Below are 27,826 nucleotides of genomic sequence, written 5' to 3'. Positions count from 1 at the left end.
GGATGATTCTAAGCATTATCTTGTATTATTCGTCATTGTTTTCTGTGTTTTTAGCTTCTCTATGAAGAATGGGCCAACTATGGAGTCATGTGTAAATACCAACCAGTGGATCTGATCAGGTGATCAAACAATGATAAGAAGCTGCTCATTGTGTCAGATTAACAGGGATATGAATTAACGTCAAGTATTAATTTGAATATTAAATGTAATATTGTATGTTTTGTCGTCCTCTTTGTTTTAAGAGATAAAAAGTAATGTTGTAAAGGAATGTTTACATAGCTCACTGATGTCCGTCTGTGCGTTGACAGGAAGTATTTTGGCGAGCAGATCGGCTTTTACTTTGCATGGCTTGGAGTTTACACTCAGCTCCTCATCCCTCCCTCTGTGTTGGGAATCTTTGTATTCCTGTACGGCATCTTCACTGTGGACGATAACGTGCCGAGGTGGGATAACGCAAAGTCTGCAAATACTTTAAAAATTCTGATTATTGATCCTTAAAGCTGCTAGACACTATATTTTTATTAGATAAAGACAAAGTGTTGGCCTCATAGATCAATAAATCAAAGATTATTTGCCAGAAAAAGTTTAGTATTATTTGGGCCATAGTTTATAGTCATCTTAAAGATATAAATCCTTGTTTTAATTAGAAATAAAATGTGTGAAAAGTGACCAAAATGGTGGAAAAGGTGGTGAAATGGGATTTTAAAAATAACAGAAGTTGGTTAAAAGTACATAAAAAGTGGTAAAAAAAAGGTTCAAAGTGGCTTAAAAGTGGCAGAAATGAGGGGGCGTGGGGGGTGGCAATGTAATTTAAAAAGTAGGAACAATTAGTTTAAACTGGTAAATAATGGGCATGATGAATCGTGAATGTGGATAAACTGGCAAAAAGTGTTAAAATTGGAGATAATGGGTCAACATATGCAACATTAGGTGGAAAAGTGGTAGAAAGGGTTTATAAGTGTTGAAGATTTCTTGAAGGTGGAAACAATGTGCAGAAAAGGCAGTGAAATGTATTGGAGACGTGGCAGAAATGGGAGTAATGTAGCAAAAATGCATTACAAGGAGCAAAAAAAGCGATGATATTAGGTTAGAATATGGCAAGTTTGGTATAGTTGCATAAAACCCCCTCCCAGTGTCTTATGGCCCCAAATGTGTTCCTGACCCCAGGGTTGAGAACCCCTGGTATTCAAGACTCCACATCCCACAATGCAATGTATGAAGCTTTTCCAACAATGTCAATAAGTGAGTGTTTACAGTAAAGATAAAAACAAACCTTTCGAGTAAATAATCTTGGATATATTGATCTTTGAGGCCCACGCCATGTCTTTATCTGATAAAAAAACAAAGATGGTCTCCAGCAGCTTTAAACATTCTATCAAATATAATGTGTGATGTGTTTCAGTCAGGAGACGTGTGACAATGGCCTCAACATCACCATGTGTCCTCTTTGTGATGCTGTTTGTGACTACTGGCACCTGAGCTCCGTGTGCTCTCAGGCTAGGGCTTCATACCTGTTTGACAACGGAGCCACGGTTCTGTTTGCTATCTTCATGTCTCTGTGGGGTAAGAACACACACACACACACACACACACACACGCACACGCACACACACACGCACACACAAACAACTGTTCTCCCGTCTCTACTTATTGTATCTCATCGTTGTTATGTTATATTGTCTCATGGTATGCAAATATTTTGACTTAAAGGTTGAATGGACATGTTGACGCTAAAACCTCCTCAATATGTTTACTTAGCATGAATGTAATACTTTGTTTAAAAAACATGACCTAACTGTAACCCTAAGGGGCCGAACGACCCCACTGAGTGCATCGTTCTGCATAAACAGATGTAAAATAGTAAGTAGATTAGCTATAACGCTCTTTCTTTGTTGCTACAGAAAGCTAAAAACGTTTGCATCCATTGTACGTTTCATTATGTGAACGTTACACACAGAGCAAAACCTGCCACTCGCCGCATCACCCACAAGTAACGTCAAAGGGTTGTTGCAGTGTATGGAAGCAGGACGTGCAATGAGATGCATATGTGTATATGATAAGGGTAAATATAAATTCTATAGTTAAAACAATATGATTACTAAACATTATTTAGTCTACTTTTCAATGTTTTTGTTTTTGTTTCTTTTTGTAAGAACACCCACACTCTGTGGTCTTTATTTTGCTGAGTGTAAAACTATAACCATTGCTTAGACAAAGGATGTCAAACTCATTTTAATGTAAGGGCCAAATACGGACCACTGGGCCACAGGTTTTAGGCTGGAAAACAAACAATTTCAACAATATGTGCCCAAGTTTGTACTTCCAGTTATACATTAGTCATAAAGTATGGAAAGCATCCAAAATATCTAAGTATTAAGTGACAGATACTTAAATGTCCTAAGATTTTTTTTTGTTTTTTGGTCAATTTTTATTTAATTTGGGGAGATTTTGAAGAGTAATTAGAGAAAATTTGCAGGATTTTGGAAAAATTGATGAGTCCTTTCAACAACAATTTACAACTGAATTATTTGGAAATTTCCACAATGATTCATGTTTTCTCTGTCATTTTTACTTTGCCCTGACCATGTCAAACTCAAGGCCCAGGGGTGGGGCTTGAGTTTGACACATGTGGTTTAGAGCGTTCCTCTGTTCATTTCTGTGCAGCGGCGTTGTTCCTGGAGCACTGGAAAAGGCGTCAGATGTACCTGAAACACTCGTGGGACCTGACGAGCATGGAGGATGAGGAGGTATTTATGATGTGTGTGTAACTAACAGTGAACTCTGACCATTTGTCCTTTCTATAAATACACATTTCCTGCTTTCTTTGTTCCTGCTTCATCCCCTCTCACAGCACTCGGTGACCCCATGGGGTCAAACATGACTCCCGACTTTAAAGATTATTGTGTTTCTCAGAACCATGTCCTTTCCCTGAGTGACTCCCACTCCCTACACACAAACACGACCACTCATGCATATATCTGCGTAAACGCATTTTCTTCCTCGGGGAAGTGCCGTAATGGGATTGGTCTATTCTTAAAGGGTACTTAGAGGATAAGATGTCAGTTGTGGGTCGGAGCATAAACATTTAATACAACTCCATCTCTTCTCCATTACCTTTGTTTGTTTGTTTGTTTCTCTCTTTACGCTGCTTCAAGGAACGAGTCGAGGTGGGAATGTTTTTATAAAGTACTGATATTTATGTATCACATTATTTATCTATTGATAAATGCAGTCTTTTTTTCTTGTTGTTTACATGTTTAGTTTTATTCATTTGGTTCGACATAATTTGGATGTATTTTCTACTGATTTATTTATTTCTTTTTATTTAATTCAATGATTAAAAACAAAACAATTTAATAGAAACACAAATGTTCCCAAAGTCTTGAATTAAAAGGAGCAGATAGAAGAAGAATCTTCTGAACCATGTAATCTGCCTCTTTACACCATGTACAACATAGAAAACAACAAAAATAACAACAATAATAATAAAAAAATATGCAATAATGTTCTAAAAACTGAAATAAGTCCTTTCATGACAGTCACATATTAATATATTTCTTTAAATAGCCTTAACATAGTGGCTTTAATTTTTCTTTGTTCAGATCATTAAAATAAACAGATTACTTTCACAAAAACACAACATTCAACATAATGTAAAATATCTACTAATTCATGAAATATCAACAATTTGAAGTGATTGAACAATGGATTTGTTCTATATTCTCTGTATTGTTTTCTTCTGATTATTCTTGTGGCTTTTATTCTTTGCAAAAATGAAAATTGATTGAGTTCATATTTTACAAGCATTTCCCCTAATTCCAACACTGATGATTATTAACTATGTTGTTAAATTCACAATAGATATATGTACTCCCAAGTTATACTGTAGTGTAAATCAAATGTGTCAAACCGGCCCTTAAGACCATTTTTTACGGCCTGCAGGAGAATGTAAAAATGTGTAATTCACCCACAAATTCACTTGTGAGCCTCACATGTTTTACCATGCTTATGACTGCCGACTTTGGTCATATCACAAATTGTGAATTCTTGTTTTTTTTCATTTATTTTTTATTAAACAATTCTACAAAATTACCCACAAGAAATGCATAAAAATGTTAAATGTACATTATTTTTTTTTACTTTTATGTATGTATTTATTTATTTATATATGGATAAATAAATTTAAAAAACTTACATGAAAACTGGTCTTAAAATCAAGGAATTTAGAAATGAAGATGCTGCAGAGACTCACATCTGTCATTTATTGCTCGGATAAAGATATAATTTAGACGTGAAAGTGTAAACATGGCAAGATAAATGGATAAATACATGTATTTGTTTATTTATTTATTTTTAGCGTCAGAATGATCAGAAGGACCCTATTGTAATTGCTTGAATTTACTATTATTATACTTCTCAGTGACAAATCCTAAATTTGACCCCCTGAAAACGCATAAAGTCTCACCAAAATTTGCACGCACCTCAGAACTGGTTGAAAATTTGGCACAAAAAAAAAAAAAACGTCAAAACAATGCGTGCACAGCGCACATTATAGACGCAAGAATTGCGATGGAACCACACGACCGGCAGGTTTGACCGATATATATGAGATTAGCCACATTTATTATTGACCCTACGATGAGCAAAAAATTACATTATGACCCCGCCCAAAACCAAACAGGAAGTCAGCCATCTTGGGTCAAAGGTCAAAAATGGTGAAATGCATTTGCATAAACTAGTCTGAGGGGCTTCATCCGATTTGCTTCAAACTCGGCCGAAACTCTTACGACCCACTGAAGATTAAAATTATTCAAAAAAAATTTGCGTATCTCTAACGGTTTGGTTGTGGCGCCACCGCAAAGTTGCAATTCTAATTTGTGTTAGCATGCTACAATTTCAAAATCCCCATAACTCTGACACAAATTTCAATCAGCCTCAAATTTTCACACAAATGCCATTTGCCTAAGCCTATTCATGACTGCTTTGAAACATTTCCCATCATGTCTTGCATTTTGGACTGGCGCCATTTACGGTCATGTTCACTGTTAGCGACTATAGCGCGCCATAATAAAAAAAAAGGATATAACTGTAATATATAAAGTTCAAACTACCTCATATTTGATACACATGATGGGTGTCTATCCATAAACAAGAATCAATGTGAAAATTACCCATCATGCTTTGCGTTTCTCAGATGGCACCACTTTTAGTGGCGTCTGACGCTAACAGCTCTAGCGCAAAGATGATGTGTTGTGTTGACCTCAAAACACTGTTGGATGAACCTAGACAGATGGGAGCAGCTCGCTGATGAAGAAGAAACAGGCTGTGATCAGTGGGAGGGGCCTATAAAGTCACTGGAATTGCTATTTTTTGATGGATAATGGCTAATACTAATGTTAACCTAATGCTAGGTTAATGATATTGCCGGGTTAATACTCATTCTAGGCTAATGCTAAAGCATTTGGAATGCAATATCTCAGCTGTTTTTTCTCCAATTTGCACCAAATTCACTCAGGCCAAACCCAAATCCCCGATCCCTTCAGATCTCTGAAGCTAAGCAGGTCTGGGCCTGGTTAGTAGTTGGATGGGAGACCACTGACCCCAGTGGTATTTGTAATGTGTCCTTGGGCAAGGCACTTCACACACATTGCCTATGAATGTAGTGTGTGAGTGAATGTTGGTGGTGGTCGGAGGGCCCGACTATGGCAGCCTTGCTTCTGTCAGTCTGCCCCAGGGCAGCTGTGGCTACAATTCATGGTTTAACACCACTAAGTGTGGAGTGAAAGAATAATACCTTAATTATGTAAAGCGACTTTGAGTGTCTATGAGAAGGCGCTACATAAAATTGAAGCATAATCACTTCCTTACACAAAAATTGGTCTCAAAATCAAATAATGTAGAAGTGAAGATCCTGCAGGGACTCAAATCACATGGATGTGCAAACTAGGGCACAATAATGTGGAAATCTCTAATTTTCCTTACCTAATCTCTTGCCCACTAGATATCACACTACTCTGTGTTTGGGCCCTGACTCTGACTCTGGTCATGTGACTCATCATATACTTTCACTTTAGGAGGGGATGAGGCCTGAGTACGAGGAGGCCCTGCAGGAGAAGAAAAACAAAATGAAAGTAAAGTTTAAAAAGAAGGTAAGCCACAGAATTCTGTTAAATCTGACTGTTATTTAGGATGTCTAACTCAGTCCAGTTGTTTTTGTTTTCCTGGTTTTGCAGCTAAAACAAATTGGGAACGGAGCCGATGGAGAAACGGACCAGATGCTGGGCTCTCAGGTATTTCTGCACCAGTTTATCTGTTCTACCACTTCAATCCAATGTGGAAAGTTTTTATGAAACAAATCTGTAAGTCAGGGTAATGACGTAAGGGTTTTACTGCATGATATTTCATAAAATGCACATTATTGGGCAATGTTTGCATGAATATTATGATGGAAATAAAAATAGAAGTACTTGTAAACCTTATACAGGACTATAATAGAACTAAAATAGAGCAGGAAATAAATGTGAATAGTCATTTTAAAGATTTTTTTAAATCTTTAGTTGCACCATATGATATTAAGTAATATTTAAAAAGTAAGCGCATATATACTATAAGTTACTACATACAGTATTGGTATATTTTTATGGATTTAAGCCTTTTTTATTTTTTTTATTAGCTGTGTGCTTGTGCGTGTGTGTGACCACAAAATACACAATACTAAATTAGTCTAAAACACACATTGTGACTGCAAAATACACAAAACAATAAAAAATTAAATAATATGACCGCAAAAATTCACAAAATTACATTATGACCACAAAATATACAAAATGATAGAAAAGTATATATTACGACAACAAAAATATACCAATTTACTCTAAAAACACACATTGTGATCACAAAATACAAAAAATAACAACACAAAATCACCAGATTACTCCAAAAACACACATTGTGACTGCAAAATACACAAAACAATAGAAAAGTATATAATATGACAACAGAAATACACCAAATTACTCTAAAAACACACATTATGACCACGAAATATACAAAATGATAGAAAAATATATATTATGACAACAAAAATATATATTATGACAACAAAAATATACCAAATTACTCTAAAAACACACATTATGACCACAAAACAGAAAAAATGACAACAAAAACAACCCAAATTTGAATACTTTGAATAACAGATTTAATTACAGGAATAATTTAGTAAGTAAAAAGTGAGCATATATATACTAAATTACTTCATATTAGAATATTTCTAAGCATTTAAAGCTTTCTTAACTAAAAGAAATGCAGTTGGAAAGAATATTTAGACCCACCAATAGAAACACAAATAGATGAAGTACAAATATGATCAAGTGTTTGTACGGTGGAATATAAAATACCCTCTCACCGACCGAGAGTGGCTGAGTCCAAAGCTCCTTACCTGCTGGAGATTAACCCAGATTACAGAGGAAGAAGAAGAGAGGGAGAGAAAGGAGGGAACAGGATTTTTTATCATTTCAGATGTCAATCATCTATCCACCTGCAAAACAAACTGAAATACGAACAGAAATCTGGGTTTGGGTCAGTTATTATTATTGTAATTGTATAATTGAAAAATTATTACAATTATGGCATACCTGTAATTGAAAACTAGTTTTGCTGTTGTAATTTAATTGTAATTGAGTTCAGAGAATTGACTGTAATTGTAATTGGCATGTCATTTCTATAAAAACTGTAAATGAAAAAATTGAAATCGAGGGGCATAGTGGCACAAAAAATGCTCAAACACCCACACCGAAAATATACAAAATGAAAATACATAAAATCAAAGAAAAGTATATAAGATGACAAAAAACACAAAATCAGAGAAAAATATTGAAGAAGACGACAACAAAAACACAAAATGGCAACAACAATACACACAATGACTCCAAAAACAGACAAAACCACACAAAATGCCAACTATAATACACAAAATAAGAATGAAATATCCAACATGACAAGAATTTTACACAAAAATGAGTCAAAAAACACAAAATCACAACAAAAATATGCAAAATTAGAGAGGACTAAAAAACGACAAAATCACAACAAAAACATTGTAATCATAATTGAATCATAATTGAACATGGATAATTGAATGCGTAATTATAACTGAAAAATGTAATTGACTGAAATACGTATAAACTAAAATAGAGATCACAGAGCATCACGATGTACATGAAATCAAAGCCAACGTGACCAATACGTTACAACCTCAGACAGGAGAAGCTATACTAGTGCAGTGAAGGCTGATGGACGAACATCTAAGATCTGACCATTGATGAGGAGATGATTGATCAGCTGATGTTGATGTGATCTGATTTGTGCAGGAACCAGAGTCTCTGGATGTTGAGGATCACCTGTCGGGGTATTTCATCAACATCTCCACCTTAATTTTCCTGGTATTTACTCTCTTTTACTAACTTTTCTAATGTCTATCCTGTCATTGTATAGAATTGGTTTTAATATAATTAGGCATTAAAGTGATCCATCACAGTTTTTACAAATGTGATCTAAAACCTTTAAAATGTCTTTACTAGTAGATCTATTCCGAACAAAACACATTATTATGCACCATATTCATTTGATTGCCTTTTAAAAATAGGCCTACTTTACAGTTTTAGAGCCTGTGTTCCTCCATCTTGAAATCACGTGATTGATGATGTTACAGCCCCACTGCCTGTAAACATGCCATTATTTACTATTGGAGTGAAGCATTCAGCCTGATTTTTAGATAATTTAGCAGCATTTTACAGAATTTAGCAGCTTTTTAGAGGAGGAATACAGGCTCTAAAACTGTAAAGTAGTCCAAGTTTCAAAAGGTCATTAAAGCTGCAGTATATAGAATCATGAGACTCTCCCCTGCCCCTCCTGAATGAAACTTACCGGTCTTGTGAACGCTCTTTGCAACTGATTTCTCCATAGAGACTAGTGACAAATGTCAGGACTTTATCTCGTGTTATTGGAGAGTTTTCTGATGTTTTAGAGCAGGGATGGGGAACTCCTGTCCTCGAGGGCCTGATTCCTGAGACTTTTGTTCTGTATGTGTCCCTGCTCCAACATACCTGAATCAAATGAATGACTTGCTATCATGCTTCTGCAGAGCTTGATGACAACGCATTGGTTTCAACCAGGTGTGTTGGAGCAGGGACACATCTAAAAGTCTCAGGAATCAGGTCCTTGAGGAATAGGGTAACACACCCCTGTTTTAGAGACATGAAAGCACATATCACTCACTGCTGTGAGGACAGTAAGAGGATGAGGGCCACAGCTGCTCCTCACCATAGACTGTAAAAAGAATGGATGGGACAAACTCCCCGGTGGAGTGAAGCTTTTATTTTTAGAGCTCCCCCTGCTGACTGGCTGCAGTATAGATCATAAACCCCGCCTTCTCAGTAATAAAGGATAGAATGTGGGTCAAACTGTAAACTTAAAATACTCGTCACATAATTTTTTTCCAAACCTAAACTCTGCTGTGATCATTCGTTATTGTCACCCTACATTGTGTTCAAGTGCTCATTTTTATGTGAAGTTAGTTTTAAATGAGTTATTTAAGGTTGAAAACCGGGATTTTCCGTCATATATGACGATGATTGACAGCCGTGGATCTTGCGTTGCTCTCTTTGTGAATAGCAGTTACGTTGTGAAGGAAAGCCGAGACGCCATTTCACTTGATATTTGAGTTGAAATATATCGTGGTTTTGTACTAACCTCTATGATCTGAAAAAGCCGTTGGTAGAATTTCCAACCGGAAAGATAATTATGTTCTTGGCGTAGCTGGGCTGCGTAAGTCATCTGGGCAGTACGCTAAATGGGCGAGGCATGTTACCAGGGTTCCTCCCACCAGACCCTACTGCACAGACTCTGGCTCCAAATGACATGACAAGATGGAAGCGCCCCTAAGCGCCGTATTTTGGCCTCAAGAACATTGAGTGTGAACAGCTACAGTGCGCGCCCACTGCTCCTCACACACAAGCAGCCGAGCCCAGATGATCAGAGCAGACAGATACTCCACATCCACACTGCATATGAATTGCTTCTCTCTCTCCACCTTGGATAATGTTTGTCTTAGGTTTCCTGTCTGATATCACTCCCTCCCTCTGACTCGATATGTAAATCAGATCGCGCACAGTCTGCTGCACATACGTGTCAGAGAAACCTCCGCGTAGTCCGTTCATCCCGAACACGTTTGTGCCTTTATTCTGTTTTTTTCTCCACCTCGGTTTTCCTTTTTCCCTTTTGGTTTGCCATGTAACCGCTGTGCCAAAAGCCACAATGGAGACTTCTGCTGGAACATCTGCCATTGCACTTTCCTTGCTCTCAGAACGTGAACGCGCATAGACTTTTGACGAGCAGCCAATAATAATGCCCAAAACAGCTCATGGATTGCTCTTTTGGTAGAAAGATCTCTGATTGGCTGAAGTCCAGTGTCATGCCCCTAGATCTCTAAAGCTCCTTTGGATTACAATATGCTCAAAGGTGATTATGGATTTTTAACCAAATGAAGCCAAAAAAAACTTACATACTGCAGCTTTAAATGAATATGGTGCATTATAATGTGTTTGTTAGACATACTGTAGATCTCAAAGCTCTTAAACGTTTTAAACTAAAGTTTTGAAGCCACTCTTCAAAGAGTAACTAAACTACAAACCCACTTTTTTCTGCTGAATACATATGTATTTGGGTATTTGGTAGTGCTGTTGATTGATCCTAGTTCCACTCTTCACATTTTATTAAAAGTATTGTAATTTTGCGTATTTAGTTGTAAAACGTCAGAGTCACTGCCCTCTAAGGGTTGAACGCCAGCTATTACAATTGAATTTTGTTTTTGGCTGAGACAGATTATCGTGACTATCGTGTCTCCAACTTTCACTGTTGGCCCCGCCCCTCCTATTAAAGCTGGGAAGAGGAAGGACGTTTTCCTCCAATCACAACCCTCAGTGAGCACTGATAGACAATTCTAATTCGGAACTACTTTCTTCATCTGTGATGTTTTTGACCCTGTGCTTCTATAAAGAGCTGATTCTGTGCTAATCAGAGGGTTCATTAAGCTATGTGTGTATGTACAGACACATCGTGTGTGTATTCCCGTCTGTCTTTACGTGTGCACGGACGTGCATTTTCGTCTTATTGTCGTGTGCGCGAAGTGGTGGGAGAGCAGGGCTGTTTGCCCCTGAATGGTGTCTGTAAGGCTGTGTGTGAGCTTCACGTTGTGATTGTGTGCTTGTGGTTGTAGTGACACATCTTAGCTGTGACTCACTGTGTTGCCTGACTGGGCGTGTCTTACTGCTTCAGGAGTGACGCCCCTAACCAATGCCTTTATTTTATTTCCCCCATAGTGGTAGGTCAGCAGAAAACAGGGGTTTAGTTACTCTTTAAAGAGACAGATAGCTGAATATTTTTGACAGGTTTACCTTGTAAAAGAGTTTCTTAATCTCAAGGAGAAAATAACGGTTTAAAAATGATTGTGTATCAGTCCAACAATAAAACCTACATTTGCTATTGTTTGTTGTAATTGGGAAGAATCTCCTGAAATATGACTTTTAGATGATGATAAATTATTTTTCTCTCTCAGATCTTTGTGACGTTCTCGGCTGTGTTTGGCGTGGCCGTGTACAGGATCTGTATGTTGAGTGTTTGGTCAATGAATCCTGATCCTGAGGCTAAGGCCAGTGTGAGGATGACTGTCACCACCACAGGAATCATCCTCAACATGCTGGTGGTTCTGGTGTTAGAGGAGGTTTATGGAGCCATTGCTGTTTGGCTCACTGAGATCGGTAACATGCCTCTGTCTGTTTGTACGTCCAAACGCTCAGGTTTCACTTTTTAAATTGTTCTTTTGATATCTAACCTAACAGAACTTCCTAAAACTACAGAAGAATTTGAGGAGAGGCTCATCTTCAAATCTTTCTTTCTGAAATCAATGAACGCCTTCGCTCCTCTTTTCTATGTGGCCTTCTTCAAAGGCAGGCACGTGTTCCCCCTCTTATTCACCCTCTCATTCACTCTCTCATTCACTCTCTCATTCACCCTCTCACTCACATTAACCTTCTCATTCACCCTCTCATTCACTCTCCCATTCACTCACTCCTTCACCCTCCCATTCACTCTCTAATTCATCCTTTCATTCACCATCTCATTCACTTTCTCGTTTGTCCTCTCACTCACCCTCTCACTCACATTAACCTTCTTATTCACCCTCTCACTCACTCATTCACCCTCTCATTGGCCATGGTTACATGATGTTGTTTTAATTCTGAATTAGTTATTCCAAATTAAATCATTTGGAAAGTGTTATGCTTCATGTTGACATGGAAATAGTAATTACAGAACTGAGGTTTACATGAAAAACCAGTTAATTCTGCTTTAGGTCTGGGGGTCGGGAAGGTTCTGATTGGACAGGGGGCAACACACAACAAACCTTTTATTGTTGGCTATAACACAGAAGACCACACATGAAAACTGTTTTCACTTTTATTTTGATTGTAGTTTTGAAGCAGCAACTCAACAATAACACAGTTTCAGTTTGGACCACGGAGCGGAAGAGAGATAGGAACTAATCACCAGTAAAAAGCCCAGTAAAACTCTGGAAAACATTCACCAGGAATAAGTATTTGCTCCCTGGTAAAGATAGTAGCTCTAACAACTGGTAAAATGATAAATTGGTCAAATTACAGCCTGTACATGCAGTACGGGGACGCATTTACTCCGCCTCTGGGTCCTAGTGCCAACCGGCCAATTAAGCCTGTTTCGTTTACAGAGGTCCGAGTGTGTTTAATAAGTCCGTGTGTCCCTGTGAAAGTCTGCATGTTTATGCCTACGTCTATCCACTCTTTTCATTATATCCATGTATTTTAAGGCTCTTATTTAATAGTTTCAACTGGAGTCGGGGTCGCTCCAATCTTGGATTATGTTCCAATGTATGCTCCCATGTAATCGTGGCCATTCACTCTTTAATTTACCCTCTCATTCACCCTCTCACTCACTTATTCACCCTCTCATTAATGTGTGCACACACTCTTCTCTGTGTGACTGTGTCATGTCCAATCACAGGTTTGCTGGACGGCCTGGGGACTATGTTTACATTTTTGGAGACTATCGCATGGAGGAGGTTTGTGTGTGTGTGTGTGTGTGTGTGTGTGTGTGTGTGTGTGTGTACTATACACTCACAGATCAGCAATAAGAGGATCCCCCCTGCTTAGTAATGCATAGGTTTACCCTCAGTGCTGCAATAGCCCAGAATAGACACGTGCAACTGAGCACATGTGGCCCTCGGCCAAAATTTATATGGCCCCCAAAGTGACCTCAGAAATACAGAAAATGAGAAATAGTCAAAATGATTCCAAAAACAGACACAACAATAACAAAAATATACAAAATAGGAGGAAAAATATACAAAGTGACAATGAAAATACACAAAATTAGAGAAAAATATCTAAGATGACAACACAAACACAAAATGGCAACAAAAATACACAAAATGGCTCCGAAAACAGACACAACTACAACAGAAACATACAAAATGCCAACAATAATACACAAAATGAGAATAAAATATTCAACAGGACAACAAAATTACACAAAAATGAATCTAAAATACCATATGGACAGAAATACCCAAGATCAGAGTAGAATTTACAACATTACAGCCAAAAACACAAAATAACTCCAAAAACAGACAAAACCACAACAAAATTATACATAAACAAGTTGTTGTTTAATGTGGTAATACGCTGATTGGTCTTTATTCCAAACGCTGAGATGAATGTTGATCATGTGACCCTCTGATCCGATACATGTTTTGTGATAAAAGTTCTCTGTTTGACCTGTGGAGGTGTGCTGAGGTATCTGCTCTGATGATGTTAGTGTGTATGTCTCACTGTCATGTTTAATACCTCCACCAAGTGCAGAAGCGGGTTATGTTTAACCCTCCGTTTATCTGTCAGTCAATCAGTCAGTGTGTTAGCAAGATAATTTGAAAAGTTATGAACAGATTTGGATGACATTTTCAGGAATATTGATAAATGGGAGAAGGAACAGGTGATTACATTTTGATAATATTCTGGCTACCAATATATATATATATATATATATATATATATATATATATATATATGGCAAGCCGTTCAGGAAATTATATAAATATATATATGAAAGACTTAATATATATATAATATAATAATAATATATATATATATATATATTATATATATGAAAAATTCCACACAGAACGACAGAACAGACAGACTTTTATTCTGCTGCGTTTGATGAAAGTGATCTTGTATCCTGTTTTCCACCTCACACCGATAGCCGAGGTGTAATTTGTGTGTCGATGATGTTTCGTTTAAAAGATTTTATAATGTGCAAAATAAACATTTTACTGCCCGTAAAAAAGCTGCAATGGTTTTTGTAAAAGTGTCAAATGGTAGAAGTTCTAACATCTATTTTTCCTCACACCAGCCTCACAGTCGATAGTCAGTCACCAGATTATCTGGATACTATTTGGACTGTAACACCGCGAAACAAAACATAAACGTGAGCAGCTTTTTACGAGATAAAACATCCATAGACTGAATGAAAACATGAGCAGGAGCAGAAAACTGCTGAAATAAATCCTAAACAGTCATATTATGTGAGGAGACGTCCTGGACCGGGTGGGCGTGGGGGGACGAAACGAGGTGCAGCACTTCTCTAGAAAGTTCCCTAACAGCCGCTGTCTACAACTTTAGCCCATTTACTCAGAGTCATTCGACACAGAAGAGGTGTGAGAACATGAGTTTGAGCTGGAGCTGATACAATGATTGAAAAAATCACAGTGTCTGTCTGTCTTTACTCTTCTGTCTAGAACAATATAAATGACTACAAGGATGGCGTCCGGGTTTTTTATATATATATTAAGTCTTTCATATATATATATAAATACACTTTCATATATATATATTAAGTCTTTCATATATATATATTAAGTCTTTCATATATATATATATATACACTTTCATATATATATATTAAGTCTTTCATATATATATATTAAGTCTTTCATATATATATATAAATACACTTTCATATATATATATAAATACACTTTCATATATATATATTAAGTCTTTCATATATATATATATATTAAGTCTTTCATATATATATTAAGTCTTTCATATATATATATATTAAGTCTTTCATATATATATATAAATACACTTTCATATATATATATATATATAATTTCCTGAATGGCTTGCCATATAGATATATACTGTATATATTCCATTCATTTTTCCATCCACACTGTGGAACTTCTTGTTGATGTCATATTGTCTGCACTCTCCAGTTGCTTTTCTAGTTTAATGTTATGTTATGTTTTATGTGTAAAAGCAGAGTGTTGGAAAAGTTTGGTGTCACGTGATTGGTTGTTTGTGTGCGCATGTTTATTGTGTGTGTGTGTGTGTGTGTGTGTGTGTGTGTGTGTGTGTGTGTGTGTGTGTGTGTGTGTGTGTGTGTGTGTGTGTGTGTGTGTGTGTGTGTGTGTCCTCAGTGTGCTCCTCCAGGCTGCCTCATTGAGCTCTGCATCCAGCTCAGCATGATCATGCTGGGGAAGCAGCTTATCCAGAACAATGTGTTTGAGGTTCTCATTCCGTACGTACGCCGTCCTATTAGCGTCTTGACGCTCATGTAGCTTCTCCACTCCATGATCTTTGGTTTATTTTCAGTTTGTTATCTTGATTGTTATTTTTAAAGGAAGCTGAAAAAGATGTACCGGACGATGCAGGAGCAAAAAGGAAACAAAAGAGCAGCTGAAGACGCAGAGAATGATGGCGAGGAGCAGAGACCAAGGCAACAGTTTGACAAAGACTTCACCCTGGAACCGTATGAGGGCGTCAGTCCAGAGTACATGGAAATGAGTGAGACCCGCTCCACTTTACTCTGTTTAAGCCGGCAGATATGTCAAAAAGATGTTCACTTTTTGTAGAAAGCATCACAATTTGTACACTGGGGTTTTTTAGTACTAAAACACTACAAATTCATATGATTGTTGATAGATGAGCACTATGAGGAATGTCAAGCTTTATTTTCTTGTATGCCATCATTCCAATTAGCTTGCTTGGTTGTATTAACATAGTCTAAGGTTAATGACATGCTCCTTGACAATTTCCTGAAAAGAATTTAAACACTTATGTTATTTTAAAAAAAACAATAATAATAAATAAATATATATATAAATAATAATAGATAAATATAAAATCTCTTCCTCACCCTCCGTGGGCGGTCTCTTTTTTCCTCCAAGCTCGGGTCCTCTACCAGAGGCCTGGGAGCTTGAGGGTTCTGCGCAGTATCTTTGCTGTTCCTAGAACTGCACTTTTCTGGACCGAGATGTCTGATGTATTTCCTGGGATCTGCTGGAGCCACTCTTCCAGTTTGGGGGTCACTGCCCCGAGTGCCCCAATGACCACGGGCACCACTGATGCCTTCACCCTCCAGGTTTTCTCCAACTCTTCTCTGAGCCCCTGGTATTTCTCTAGTTTCTCGTGTTCCTTTTTCCTGATGTTGAAGTCACTCGGTATTGCTATGTTGACCACAACAGCTTTCGTCTGCTCTTTGTCCACCACCACAATGTCTGGTTGGTTCGCCATTACCATCCTGTCCGTCTGTATCTGGAAGTCCCACAGGATCTTCGTTCGGTCATTTTCTACCACCTTTGGAGGTGTTTCCCACTTTGACCTTGGGGTTTCCAGCCCATACTCAGCACAGATGTTCCTGTACACTATACCAGTCACTTGGTTATGGCGCTCCATGTAAGCTTTCCCTGCCAGCATCTTACACCCTGCAGTTATGTGCTGGATTGTCTCATTGGCCTCTTTGCACAATCTACACCTGGGGTCTTGTCTGGTGTGGTAAATCTGGGCCTCTAATGCTCTGGTGCTCAAGGCCTGCTCCTGTGCAGCCATGATGAGTGCCTCTGTGCTGTCCTTTAGTCCGGCTCTGTCTAGCCATTGGTAGGATTTCCTGATATCCGCCACTTCAGTTATGTTTCGGTGGTACATCCCGTGTAGGGGCTTGTCCTCCCATGACGGAACCTCCAGCACCTCATCTTCTGTTCCCCATTGTCTGAGACATTCACTGAGCACGTCATCTGTTGGAGCCTTGTCCTTGATGTACTTATGGATCTTGGATGTTTCATCCTGGATAGTGTCTCTCACACTCACTAGTCCTTGTCCTCCTTCCTTCCGGCTAGCGTACAGTCTCAGAGTGCTTGGGGTGGAACCCTCCGTGCATGGTTAGGAGCTTTCGCGTCTTAACATCTGTGGTCTGTATCTCATCCTTTGGCCAGCTTATTATTCCTGCAGGGTATCTGATTACTGGCAGGGCGTAGCTGTTTATTGCCCGGGTCTTGTTCTTGCCATTGAGCTGGCTTCTTACGACCTGTCTTACTCGTTGGAGGTATTTGGCCGTAGCCGCTTTCCTTGTCACCTCTTCGAGGTTGCCATTTGCTTGTGGGATTCCGAGGTACTTGTAACTGTCCTCAATGTCTGCTATTGTTCCTTCTGGGAGTGAGACCCCTTCTGTGTGGACTACCTTCCCTCTCTTAGTCACCATCCGACCACACTTCTCTAGTCCGAATGAGGCTTGGAGCGTTTGTTTGGCAGTTTCCAATGCTTCAGGTATGGGCATCTGGCTGTACCTTTTGGGTACTTGCTTTTTTATTGCACCTTTCAAGGCCTCTGTCAATTGACTCACTTCTCTCCCTGTTGCCTTGATGTTAGCCTCCAGCCTTCTTTTCCATGGTGGGTATTTCATCTCATGGTTGCTCTTACGATTGCCAAGCGTCTCTAGGATCACTGCTGCTATATATATATATCCATCCATCTTCAAACCAGCTAATTCCCGTTTATCAGGGTTGCGGGGGTCTGCCGGTGCCAATTTCTGGTCCTCATTGGGCGCTGGGCGCGGGTACACCCTGGACAGGGCGCCAGTCCATCGCAGGGTGACATAGACAGACAACCATATATATATATATATATATATTTTTTTTTTTCTTGTATTTTTGTTTGAACAATCAAACAAAGGATGGCATACAACACAATCAAAATAATAAAGTAAATAGATGCCTGTGGTCTTTATGAGTCCTCTTTCTAAAAAATAAATGAATTAAAAGATAAACCTGGAAAACAGAGAACAAATATTTCTTCCTATGAGGTTAAAATCACCCTCTTTTCCATGTAGGTTTAAAAAATAACATAATTAAAGAAAAAAAAGTACATAGGTTTATATATCAATATACATATCTACATTTTAATTTACAGGTGCTGGTCATAAAATTAGGATATCATGAAAAAGTGGATTTATTTCAGTAATTCCATTCAAAAAGTGAAACTTGTATAATGTATACATTCTATTCACACAGACTGATATACAGTATTTCAAGTGTTTATTTATTTTAATGTTGCTTGATTAATATTGCGGAAAGGTTCAATATTGAAGACACCTGGTGCCCTGCAAAGGCCTTTAAATGGTCTCCAGTCTAGTTGTGTAGCCTACACAACCATGGGGAAGACTGCTGACATGACAGTTGTCCAAAAGACAAGACCATTGACACCTTGCACAAGAAGGGCAAGACACAAATTGCTAAAGAGGCTGTTTGTTGAGAGGAGAGGCACAGAATCCACTTTGCTTGAAGTCAAGTGTAAAGTTTCCACAGTCAGTGATGGTTTGGGGTTCCATGTCATGTGCTGGTGTTGGTCCACTGTGTTTCCTTAGGTCCAAGGTCAACGCAGCTGTCTACCAGGAAGTTTTAGAGCACTTCATGTTTCCTGCTGCTGACCAACATTATGGAGATACAGATTTCATTTTCCAACAGGACTTAACACCTGCACACAGTGCCAAAGCTACCAGTACCTGGTTTAAGGACCATGGTATCCCTGTTCTTGAATGGCCAGCAAACTTGCCTGACCTAAACCTCATAGAAAATCTATGGGCTATTGTGAAGAGGAAGATGTGAGACACCAGACCCAGCAATGCAGAAGAGCTGAAGGCCACTATCAGAGCAACCTGGGCTCTCATAACACCTGAGCAGTGCCACAGACTGATAGACTCCATGCCACACCGCATTGCTGCAATAATTCAGGCAAAAGGAGCCCCAACTAAGTATTGAGTGCTATACATAATCATACTTTTCATGTTCATACTTTTCAGTTGGTCAACAATTCTAGAAATGTTTTTTTTTGTATCAGTCTTAAGTAATATTCTAATTTTCTGACATACTGAATTTGGGATTTTCATTAGTTGTCAGTTATGATTATCAAAATTAAAAGAATTAAACATTTGAAATATATCAGTCTGTGTGTAATAGATGAATAAAATACACAAGTTTCCGTATTTGAATGGAATTACTGAAATGACTCTGTTCCTCCTGAACACATTTGTGCCTATATTCTGTTGCTTCTCCACCTTAGTCTTCCGTTTTCCTCTTGCTTTGTCGTGTAACTGCTGTGCCAAAAGCCGCATTAGAGACTTGAGCTGGAATATAAAGCCATGGGACTGTTCCTACTCTCTGATCGTGAATGCACATAGACTTTTGACGAGCAGCTCGAGGAGCCAATAGTAATGCTTAAAACAGCACATGGGATCGCCCTGTTGGTAGAAAGTGTTTACCAGCAGCAACAAAGTAATATTTTAATTAGATACCTACATACTAAAGTAAAAGTCATATACTGATAAACAATAAAAAAATAAAACATATACATAGTATTAATAAAATACTAATAAAAACAGAAATGATGCACCCAACTAGTAAATTTTTATTACATTTTCATTTATCCAAACAGACACTTAAATCCATATCCATATCAGCAGGCTAACACAAAAGCTAGAGATTGAAATTGGCGGTTTTCTGAATTGATGTATTTGGTGTAAATATAGCAAAATGGAACACAAACTGTCGTCCAATATGCTGCCTGGATGTCGATGCGTTTCACACATGCGTTTAAAGGATCTGAAAGGATCAGGCAGTGACAGCCAGCGTGGATGCCATTAAAAATGGATTCAGCATACTCAAAATACCCTATGTACAAATTGTCATGCTTTCTTCCAGAAGTGAACATCTAATTAGCCTAATATTGCTACATATCTGCTTTTATTCATCTATCAGTGATTACTGTCATTAAACCACGTCTTCTTTTTTCCACACAGTCATCCAGTATGGCTTTGTCACTTTGTTTGTGGCTTCCTTCCCATTGGCTCCAGCGTTTGCTCTCCTAAACAACGTCATTGAGATCCGTCTCGATGCTGCTAAGTTCGTGACGGAGGTGCGGCGTCCTGATGCCGTGCGCTGCAAAGACATTGGTAAAAAGTTGCTCCCCAGTCTCTGCTTTCTTAAACTAAAGCTGTCCTGAACTTTTTAATCACTTTCCTTTTCTTCTTCATCTGTTTCCTGACCTTTACTCGACCAAACACCTCACGCATGACCACACACAGACAGACGCACTTCCTTTCCATTTATCTGCTTTTCTTTTTTTCATGCACATGCTCTCCTCAGGGATTTGGTTCAACATTCTCTGTGGCATCAGCAAGTTCTCTGTCATTACCAACGTAAGTGCACCAGTCAAAGTAGGCTCCAGGGCAAAGACAGGGATTTACACTCTTAATATTTTCACACATGTTCATTTTCTAAGGCTGGTCTTTGGAATCTCTTATTCTTGCCTTAGCTTTGATGTTTTATTTCTGCTTCAGCACATCACTATCTGGTGTCAAATCAATGTTAATGAAAAGAAGCAGACATAGAGGGAGTGTTAGAGAGAGGAATGGGACCCTCTCCGGTCCCTCTCTAACCTAAATAACCTCTCTCTTAACGCCCTCTCCAACCTCTCTCCAACCGAGCATGCCAGACCCCCCCACCGGCAGTCTATGCCTATTGCATCTTAACTATGAGCTATGAGCTGGTTCCTAACTAAAAGCTTTACCAAAGAGGAATGTTTTGAGCCTAACCTTAAAGGTAGAGAGGGTGTCTGCCCCCCGAACCGTGGTTGGTAGATGGTTCCAGAGAAGTGGGGCCTGATAACTGAAAGCTCTTCCTCCTATACTACTTCTAGAGACAAATGGAACAACAAGTAGGCCAGCATGTTTACTTTCTGCCAGCACCATGGACAGCAGATATACCATAGCCCCATTCAGTAAGACTACTTGGTTTACTATAGCAGGGGTTCTCAACCTTGGGGTTGCTAGCCACTGAGAGGGGATGGCCAGATGCCTTCAAGAAAATAAGAATTTTTTTTGAACAATTTGAGCCCAATTTTGCTTATTTTTACCATTTTTATGCAACTACACCAATCCTGCCATCTTTTGACCCATTTTTGTCACTTTTTCTTGACATGTTTTGGCTCCTTTAAATGCATTTTTGCTATATTACTCCCAGTTAATGCCACTTTTCCATCAAATTTCAGAGCCTTTTCTGCACGTTTTTTCCACTTTCAAGACATTTCAGGACTTATAAACCCTTTCCATCACTTTTCCCACCTAATGTTACATATGTTGACCCGTTATTGTCACTTTTAACCTCTTTTCACCATATTTCACGTCCATTATTTGCAAGTTTAAACTAATTGTTCCTGTGTTTTTGCCCACTCTAATTTGCAACTTTTAACCAATTTCTGTAGTTTTTAAAATCCCATTTCACCAGCTTTTCCACAATTTTTGGTCACTTTTAACCCATTTTATTTCTGATTAAAACAAGACTTGACATCTTTAAGATGACTATATGCTATGGCCCAAATAATACTAAACTTCCTGGATAACAGTGGATATTATTCAGATGAATAAATAAATGTGGTAATCACAGATTCATAGAACAATGGACCATCATTTTGCTGACTTTATAGATGGGCCCCAAAAATCTCTCCCCTTTATTCCCCTTTAGATGACCCTGTCTCCACATGACTGTTCTACAATGTTCATGTCTGTGTTCAACCACCTTCAGCTACAGCAGGGTCCCCGGTCTCTGGAACCTTTATTTTGGGGGTCGCGGGCCTCCTTCATCAAAATCCATTCATGGTCATTCTCCAAGAGCTGCCTTAAAAACACTCAACAGTTTAATTCTAAAAAAAAAAATTGGATTTTTTTATTTAACTAAAATGTTGTTCTTGTATGCGGCTATGGTGTGTATGTATGAATGACAATAAAAACTATTTATCAATCAAATATATAGACTTTGATTTACTAGTTTATATAAATGAATGAATGAACCACAATGTTAATGCTTGATGTCAGTGTTTAGTCATGTGTCTAAAACTGTGGAAATAGATAAAGAAACTAAAGTGTTTGCTTCTGTGATTAGTTTTGTTCCTTATAATGACAAGCCATGTGTTTTAAAAAATAGAAAATAATAAATGTATTGTTGCAAAACAATAATAATGACTAACCAACCATGCAGAAGCAACATGTGCTTGTATAAAAGTTTTCTTTCCACATCCTTCAGGCGTTCGTCATCTCCTTCACTTCAGAGTTTGTCCCTCGAATGATGTTTAAGTTCATGTACAGTGTGAACGGAACCATGAGCGGCTACACTCAGCACTCTCTGTCGTACTTCAGCGTCAATAACTTTCCCAACGGAACGGCACCGTCGTCCTCGCTCAGCACCGGAGTCACCATGTGCAGGTCAGAGCCATGCACGCCTTCTCCCTAACATACACACAAGCTCCTGGAAATAATTAGGCAGTAAATCATTCAGTGTTTTATATTTCTGTTTTAAATGTTGCTTCATGCAGTGTTTTTCTCCTCCAGGTATAAAGACTATAGAGATCCTCCGTGGGAAAAGGATGCTTACACCTTCTCGAAAGAGTACTGGTCCATCCTGGCCGCAAAACTTGCCTTTGTAATATTCTTCCAGGTAGAAAAATGAACATTTATATGTATATATAGTATATATAAAAATGTCTGAATTAATTACATGTATTCCCAGAGTCAATAAATATATATTTAATTTCTGGCTTGCCATAGCTATATATAGTATAGTACAAATTTGAACCCATATATATACAGGTGCTGGTCATAAAATTAGAATATCATGAAAAAGTTTATTTATTTCAGTAATTCCGTTCAAAAAGTGAAACTTGTATATTATATTCATCCATTACACACAGACTGATATATTTCAAGTGTTTATTTATTTTAATGTTGATGATTATAACTGACAACTACTGAAAACCTCAAATTGAGTATCTCATAAATTAGAATATTGTGGAGAGGTTCAATATTGAAGACACCTGGTGCCCCACTAACACTTGCAAAGGCCTTTAAATGGTCTCCAGTCTAGTTGTGTAGGCTACACAACCATGGGGAAGACTGCTGACATGACAGTTATCCAAAAGACGACCATTGACACCTTGCACAAGAGGGCAAGACACAAAAGGTCATTGCTAAAGAGGCTGGCTGTTCACAGAGCTCTGTGTCCAAGCACATTAATAGAGAGCCCAAGGGAAGGAATAGATGTGGTAGAAAAAAGTGTACAAGCAATAGGGATAACCACGCCCTGGAGAGGATTGTGAAACTAAACCCATTCAAAAATGTGGGGGAGATTCACAAAGAGTGGACTGCAGCTGGAGTCAGTGCTTCAAGAACCACCATGCACAGACGTATGCAAGACATTGTTTTCAGCTGTCACATACCTTGTGTCAAGCCACTCTTGAACAAGAGACAGCGTCAGAAGCGTCTCACCTGGGCTAAAGACAAAAAGGACTAGACTGCTGCTGAGTGGTCTAAAGTTATGTTCTCTGATGAAAGTACATTTTGCAGGTCCTTTGGAAATAAAGGTCCCAGAGTCTGGATGAAGAGAGGAGAGGAACAGAATCTACGTATGTTGCTTGAAGTCAAGTGTAAAGTTTCCACAGTCAGTGATGGTTTGGGGTTCCATGTAATGTGCTGGTGTTGGTCCACTGTGTTTCCTTAGGTCCAAGGTCAACGCAGCCGTCTACCAGGAAGTTTTAGAGCACTTCATGTTTCCTGCTGCTGACCAACATTATGGCATTGGCATCTTGGCATCTGCACACAGTGCCAAAGCTACCAGTACCTGGTTTAAGAACCATGGTAGCAACTTTGCCTGACCTTAACCCCATAGAAAATCTATGGGCTATTGTGAAGAGGAAGATGTGAGACGCCAGACCCAACAATGCAGAAGAGCTGAAGGCCACTATCAGAGCAACCTGGGCTCTCATAACACCTGAGCAGTGCCACAGACTGATAGACTCCATGCCACGCCGCATTGCTGCAGTAATTCAGGCAAAAGGAGCCCCAACTAAGTATTGAGTGCTATACATAATCATACTTTTCATGTTCATACTTTTCAGTTGGTCAACAATTCTAGAAATGTTTTTTTTTGTATAAATCTAATTTTCTGAGATACTGAATTTGGGATTTTCATTAGTTGTCAGTTATAATCATCAAAATTAAAATAAATAAAGATTTGAAATATATTAGTCTGTGTGAAATGAATGAATTTATTATACAAGTTTCACTTGTTGAATGGAATTACTGAAATAAATCAACTTTTTCATGATATTCTAATTTCATGACCAGCACCTGTATATGATAGTTTGAATATATATACAAAAAGTTTTAAAATGCATACATGCAAGTCTGAATATATATAAAAAAAAGTTATATACATTGTATATATGTATATTATATGTGTGTGTGTGTGTATATATATGTACAAGAAAAGTCTGAATATAGTATATATAAAAATGTCTGAATTCATTCCATGTATTCTCAGAGTCAATAAATATATATTTAATTTCCAGCTTGCCTTAGTTGTAAACAGTATAGTACAAATTCGAACCCATGTTTCCATATATATATATATATATATCGGTATATATATATATCGGTTCAATTTTGTACTATATGGTCACTACACTAATCATTCCCATGCTGAAGGTGGATTTTTGTTGTGCAGAACCTGGCCATGTTCCTCAGCATGCTGGTGGCCTGGATGGTCCCTGATGTTCCACGCTCACTCAGAGAGCAGCTGAAGAAGGAGAACATGATGCTGATGGAGTTCCTGGTCAATCACGATGAGGAGGTTCTCTCCAAAGCAAGATCCCCCAAACAATCCATGATCTGTTTACCCACCAACATCAACATCGTGGTGGAGTCGCCTGAAGAGGAGGAACTAGACGTTAACATAGAGGAACAAAAGAGGAGCAGTGATAGTGAACATGAGGATGGAACGTCTTTGGGGGAAACTGAAGGAAAAGAAGAACCTGAAGGTAATGAGGAAGAACAAAATGTAATTATTGACAGAGTGACAGAAGATGAAGGAAATAAGTTTAACAAAGAAGAAGAAGAGGAAGATGTGAACACACAAGAAGAGATTTGTACAGTTGATGTGGATGCTATCATGAAAGAACTGGGCTTTTCAGGTGTGTTTGTTCTCACTCAGCTTTCACTATTCACTACACACTATGAGTAAATAGTGTCTACTATATTATAAAAGTATAATTAGGATGATGAGTGATCTTAATGAAGTATACTTCCAAATTTCCCAAGATGCATTTGGAACCTTCAAGGATAAAAACCTGAATCACACTGAGGCTAAATATCTTTGTTGATTCTCCACCTTTGACAGTTCTGAAAGCATTTTAAGTGAGAAAGTGACCAAGTAGAATATCAACATGTGCTCATTTGATCTATAAAACTCACGTACATAATAATTTAGACATCAGACTTAGTATGTGCAGTACGTCAGTATGACTTTTACAACACGGCCCAAAAACACACAAAATAACAGAAAAATACTCAAAGACAGGAAAAAAAAAACTTGCAAAATGAAAACAAGAAAAATGATGGGAAAAACAAAAACCCCAAAAATGCACAAATACAGACAAATACACACAAGGACAGAACAATACACACAATGACACCAGAAATACACAAAATAATAGAAAAAGATGGAGAAATAACAGAAAAGGACAGCATAAATTGACAAGGACAGAAAATTACACAAAATGACTGTGAATATCAACATGTGCTCATTTGATCCATAAAACTCACATCGACACATTTCATTCACACATTTCACACATACCATAATGCCCACCATTTACTACTGACTACACTTCCTGTTAACTTCAAAACAAGAGCCCTCTTTACAAAAGAGTAATAAAAAAAAACTAATGGAGGACAAGAATGGGGTGCTTTTATTTTGAAAAGGGGATGTTTGATTTTTAGCTTGAAGTCGGTCCCAGGACCATTTTACATTCAGCTCCCAAAGCATCATGGATGAGTATGACTAGTGTGTCCACCATGCACACTTAAAAAATGTCCCCATATAGTAGTGTACATCTGGGTATTTCTCACGTAATCTTTTCATACGCTATATACTCATTTAGACGTCACACTTAGTATGAGTAGCATGCTAATATAAGTATTACATTAGGATGACGTCATCAACACAGCTATAGAGCATCTGAATGCCGCACAACGAATGAATTAGTTAATTTTTTTGTAATTGATTGACAACACTAGTTTTTAACAATATTGACCATTAGGAGTTGATGTGTTTTGAACAGTGAGTTATAGATCCATGTATTGATAAGCGTTATATTCAGGATGAAGCTTCTCCAGAGACCCACGTCCTTAAACAGTGAAAACTCATCTAAAAACTTGGTGAATAAGTAAATGTTTTAGTAATCTCACATTTGTCCAAGTTAATATTGAATGTAATTTTGTGTTTGTGAACATTATTGAATTTTCTAAAGCAGGGGTGTCAAACATATTTTAGTTGAAGGGCGAAATACGGAGCAGTTTGATCTCAAGTGGGTCGCAGAAATTAATTGGGAAAATGAGCAATTTCAAAACAATTCTGCCCTATAACTTTATGTAAAGTAATAGAAGTATCTAATCTTTACATCTCTTTGAGTTTGTGAACATTTTTTTTTTCAATTTTGAAAAAAATGTGTATATAGTAATAATTTTAATAAAATTGCAAAACACAGCCTTGGTCTCACTGTTCCATGTGTTCTAGATGAGGAACCTTTGGTGATCACAGCAGAGGATCAACACCTTCTTCAGTCCAGCTCCAAACAGGACCAGGACACAGACAGTGAACCATCATCTAAACCCTGCTCCTCCCTAGAGGACCTCACATCACATCTGGACGCTGAGCTCTTCTCACTAATAGCTCTTCCTCCTCCTCCTCCTTTTCCTCTCAGAGATCAGAGCTCCAGACCAACCTCCCGCTGCTCCACTTTGCCTTCCCGCCACAAAGCCACAGAGGTGTGTTACGGCGTGCCGCGGTCCAGCCACTCCACCAGCCTCACACGGTTCCAAATGGACTCCTCATTATTGGCCTCGTCCAACCCCTTCAGCCCCCACCACCCCCCACCACAGACGCCCACAGCTGCAGCAGAACATTTCACACTAAGAGGTCCTCCACCTCAGCAACCGCGCTCCAGGGGCCACGCCCGCTGCTCCACGCTGCCCCCCCGACAGCGACCCAAAGGCTTCGAGGAGCTGTCCACGCAGCCCATCCACTCCAGCAGCTTCACCCAGCTGGGAGAGCACCTCCCCCCCTCCTCCAGTGAACTCTGAGCCTCCTTTTTATCCTCTAATTTTCACACAGATATTTATATATCACACAAAGTCAAACTCCTCCCCCACAGCGAGCAAATGAACACATTATTTTTACTTTGGGGCTTTGGTTTGTTTTTGGTCTCCAATTGTTGTTGTGCATGCAGCAGTGGACTCAGTAAAGCTTGTAGCTTTTTTTCTTATTTTATAGATTTTTTTATATATA

The 27,826-nt window shown here is 38.4% G+C and overlaps 1 protein-coding gene across 5 annotated transcripts in view; it reads left to right on the top strand.

Annotated features, from left to right (window-relative positions):
• Positions 1-27,682, top strand: part of ano2a (anoctamin 2a) — a 48,918-nt gene extending 21,236 nt beyond the window's left edge. For 2 of the 5 annotated variants that reach the window (XM_028450731.1, XM_028450730.1), the window contains exons 10-28: positions 55-119; positions 309-443; positions 1,403-1,563; positions 2,665-2,747; positions 3,156-3,167; positions 6,075-6,149; positions 6,234-6,290; positions 8,373-8,444; positions 11,618-11,819; positions 11,901-12,012; positions 13,096-13,153; positions 15,578-15,678; positions 15,781-15,944; positions 20,230-20,382; positions 20,576-20,628; positions 22,511-22,689; positions 22,816-22,921; positions 24,986-25,451; positions 27,056-27,682. In XM_028450731.1, the coding sequence (XP_028306532.1) occupies positions 55-119; positions 309-443; positions 1,403-1,563; positions 2,665-2,747; positions 3,156-3,167; positions 6,075-6,149; positions 6,234-6,290; positions 8,373-8,444; positions 11,618-11,819; positions 11,901-12,012; positions 13,096-13,153; positions 15,578-15,678; positions 15,781-15,944; positions 20,230-20,382; positions 20,576-20,628; positions 22,511-22,689; positions 22,816-22,921; positions 24,986-25,451; positions 27,056-27,621 (2,820 nt within the window). In that variant the 3' untranslated portion in view covers positions 27,622-27,682. The remainder of the gene's footprint in view (positions 1-54; positions 120-308; positions 444-1,402; positions 1,564-2,664; positions 2,748-3,155; positions 3,168-6,074; positions 6,150-6,233; positions 6,291-8,372; positions 8,445-11,617; positions 11,820-11,900; positions 12,013-13,095; positions 13,154-15,577; positions 15,679-15,780; positions 15,945-20,229; positions 20,383-20,575; positions 20,629-22,510; positions 22,690-22,815; positions 22,922-24,985; positions 25,452-27,055) is intronic. The other 3 variants (XM_028450732.1, XM_028450734.1, XM_028450733.1) reach the window with 2 other exon arrangements.
• Positions 27,683-27,826: the final 144 nt, after the last annotated feature.

This window comes from Gouania willdenowi, chromosome 6, assembly GCF_900634775.1.
Source record: "Gouania willdenowi chromosome 6, fGouWil2.1, whole genome shotgun sequence".
In the NCBI taxonomy this organism is placed as follows: Eukaryota; Metazoa; Chordata; class Actinopteri; order Blenniiformes; family Gobiesocidae; genus Gouania; species Gouania willdenowi.
The sequence above is the reverse complement of the archived record's forward strand: the minus strand, read 5'-3'. Positions and strand labels throughout refer to the sequence as shown.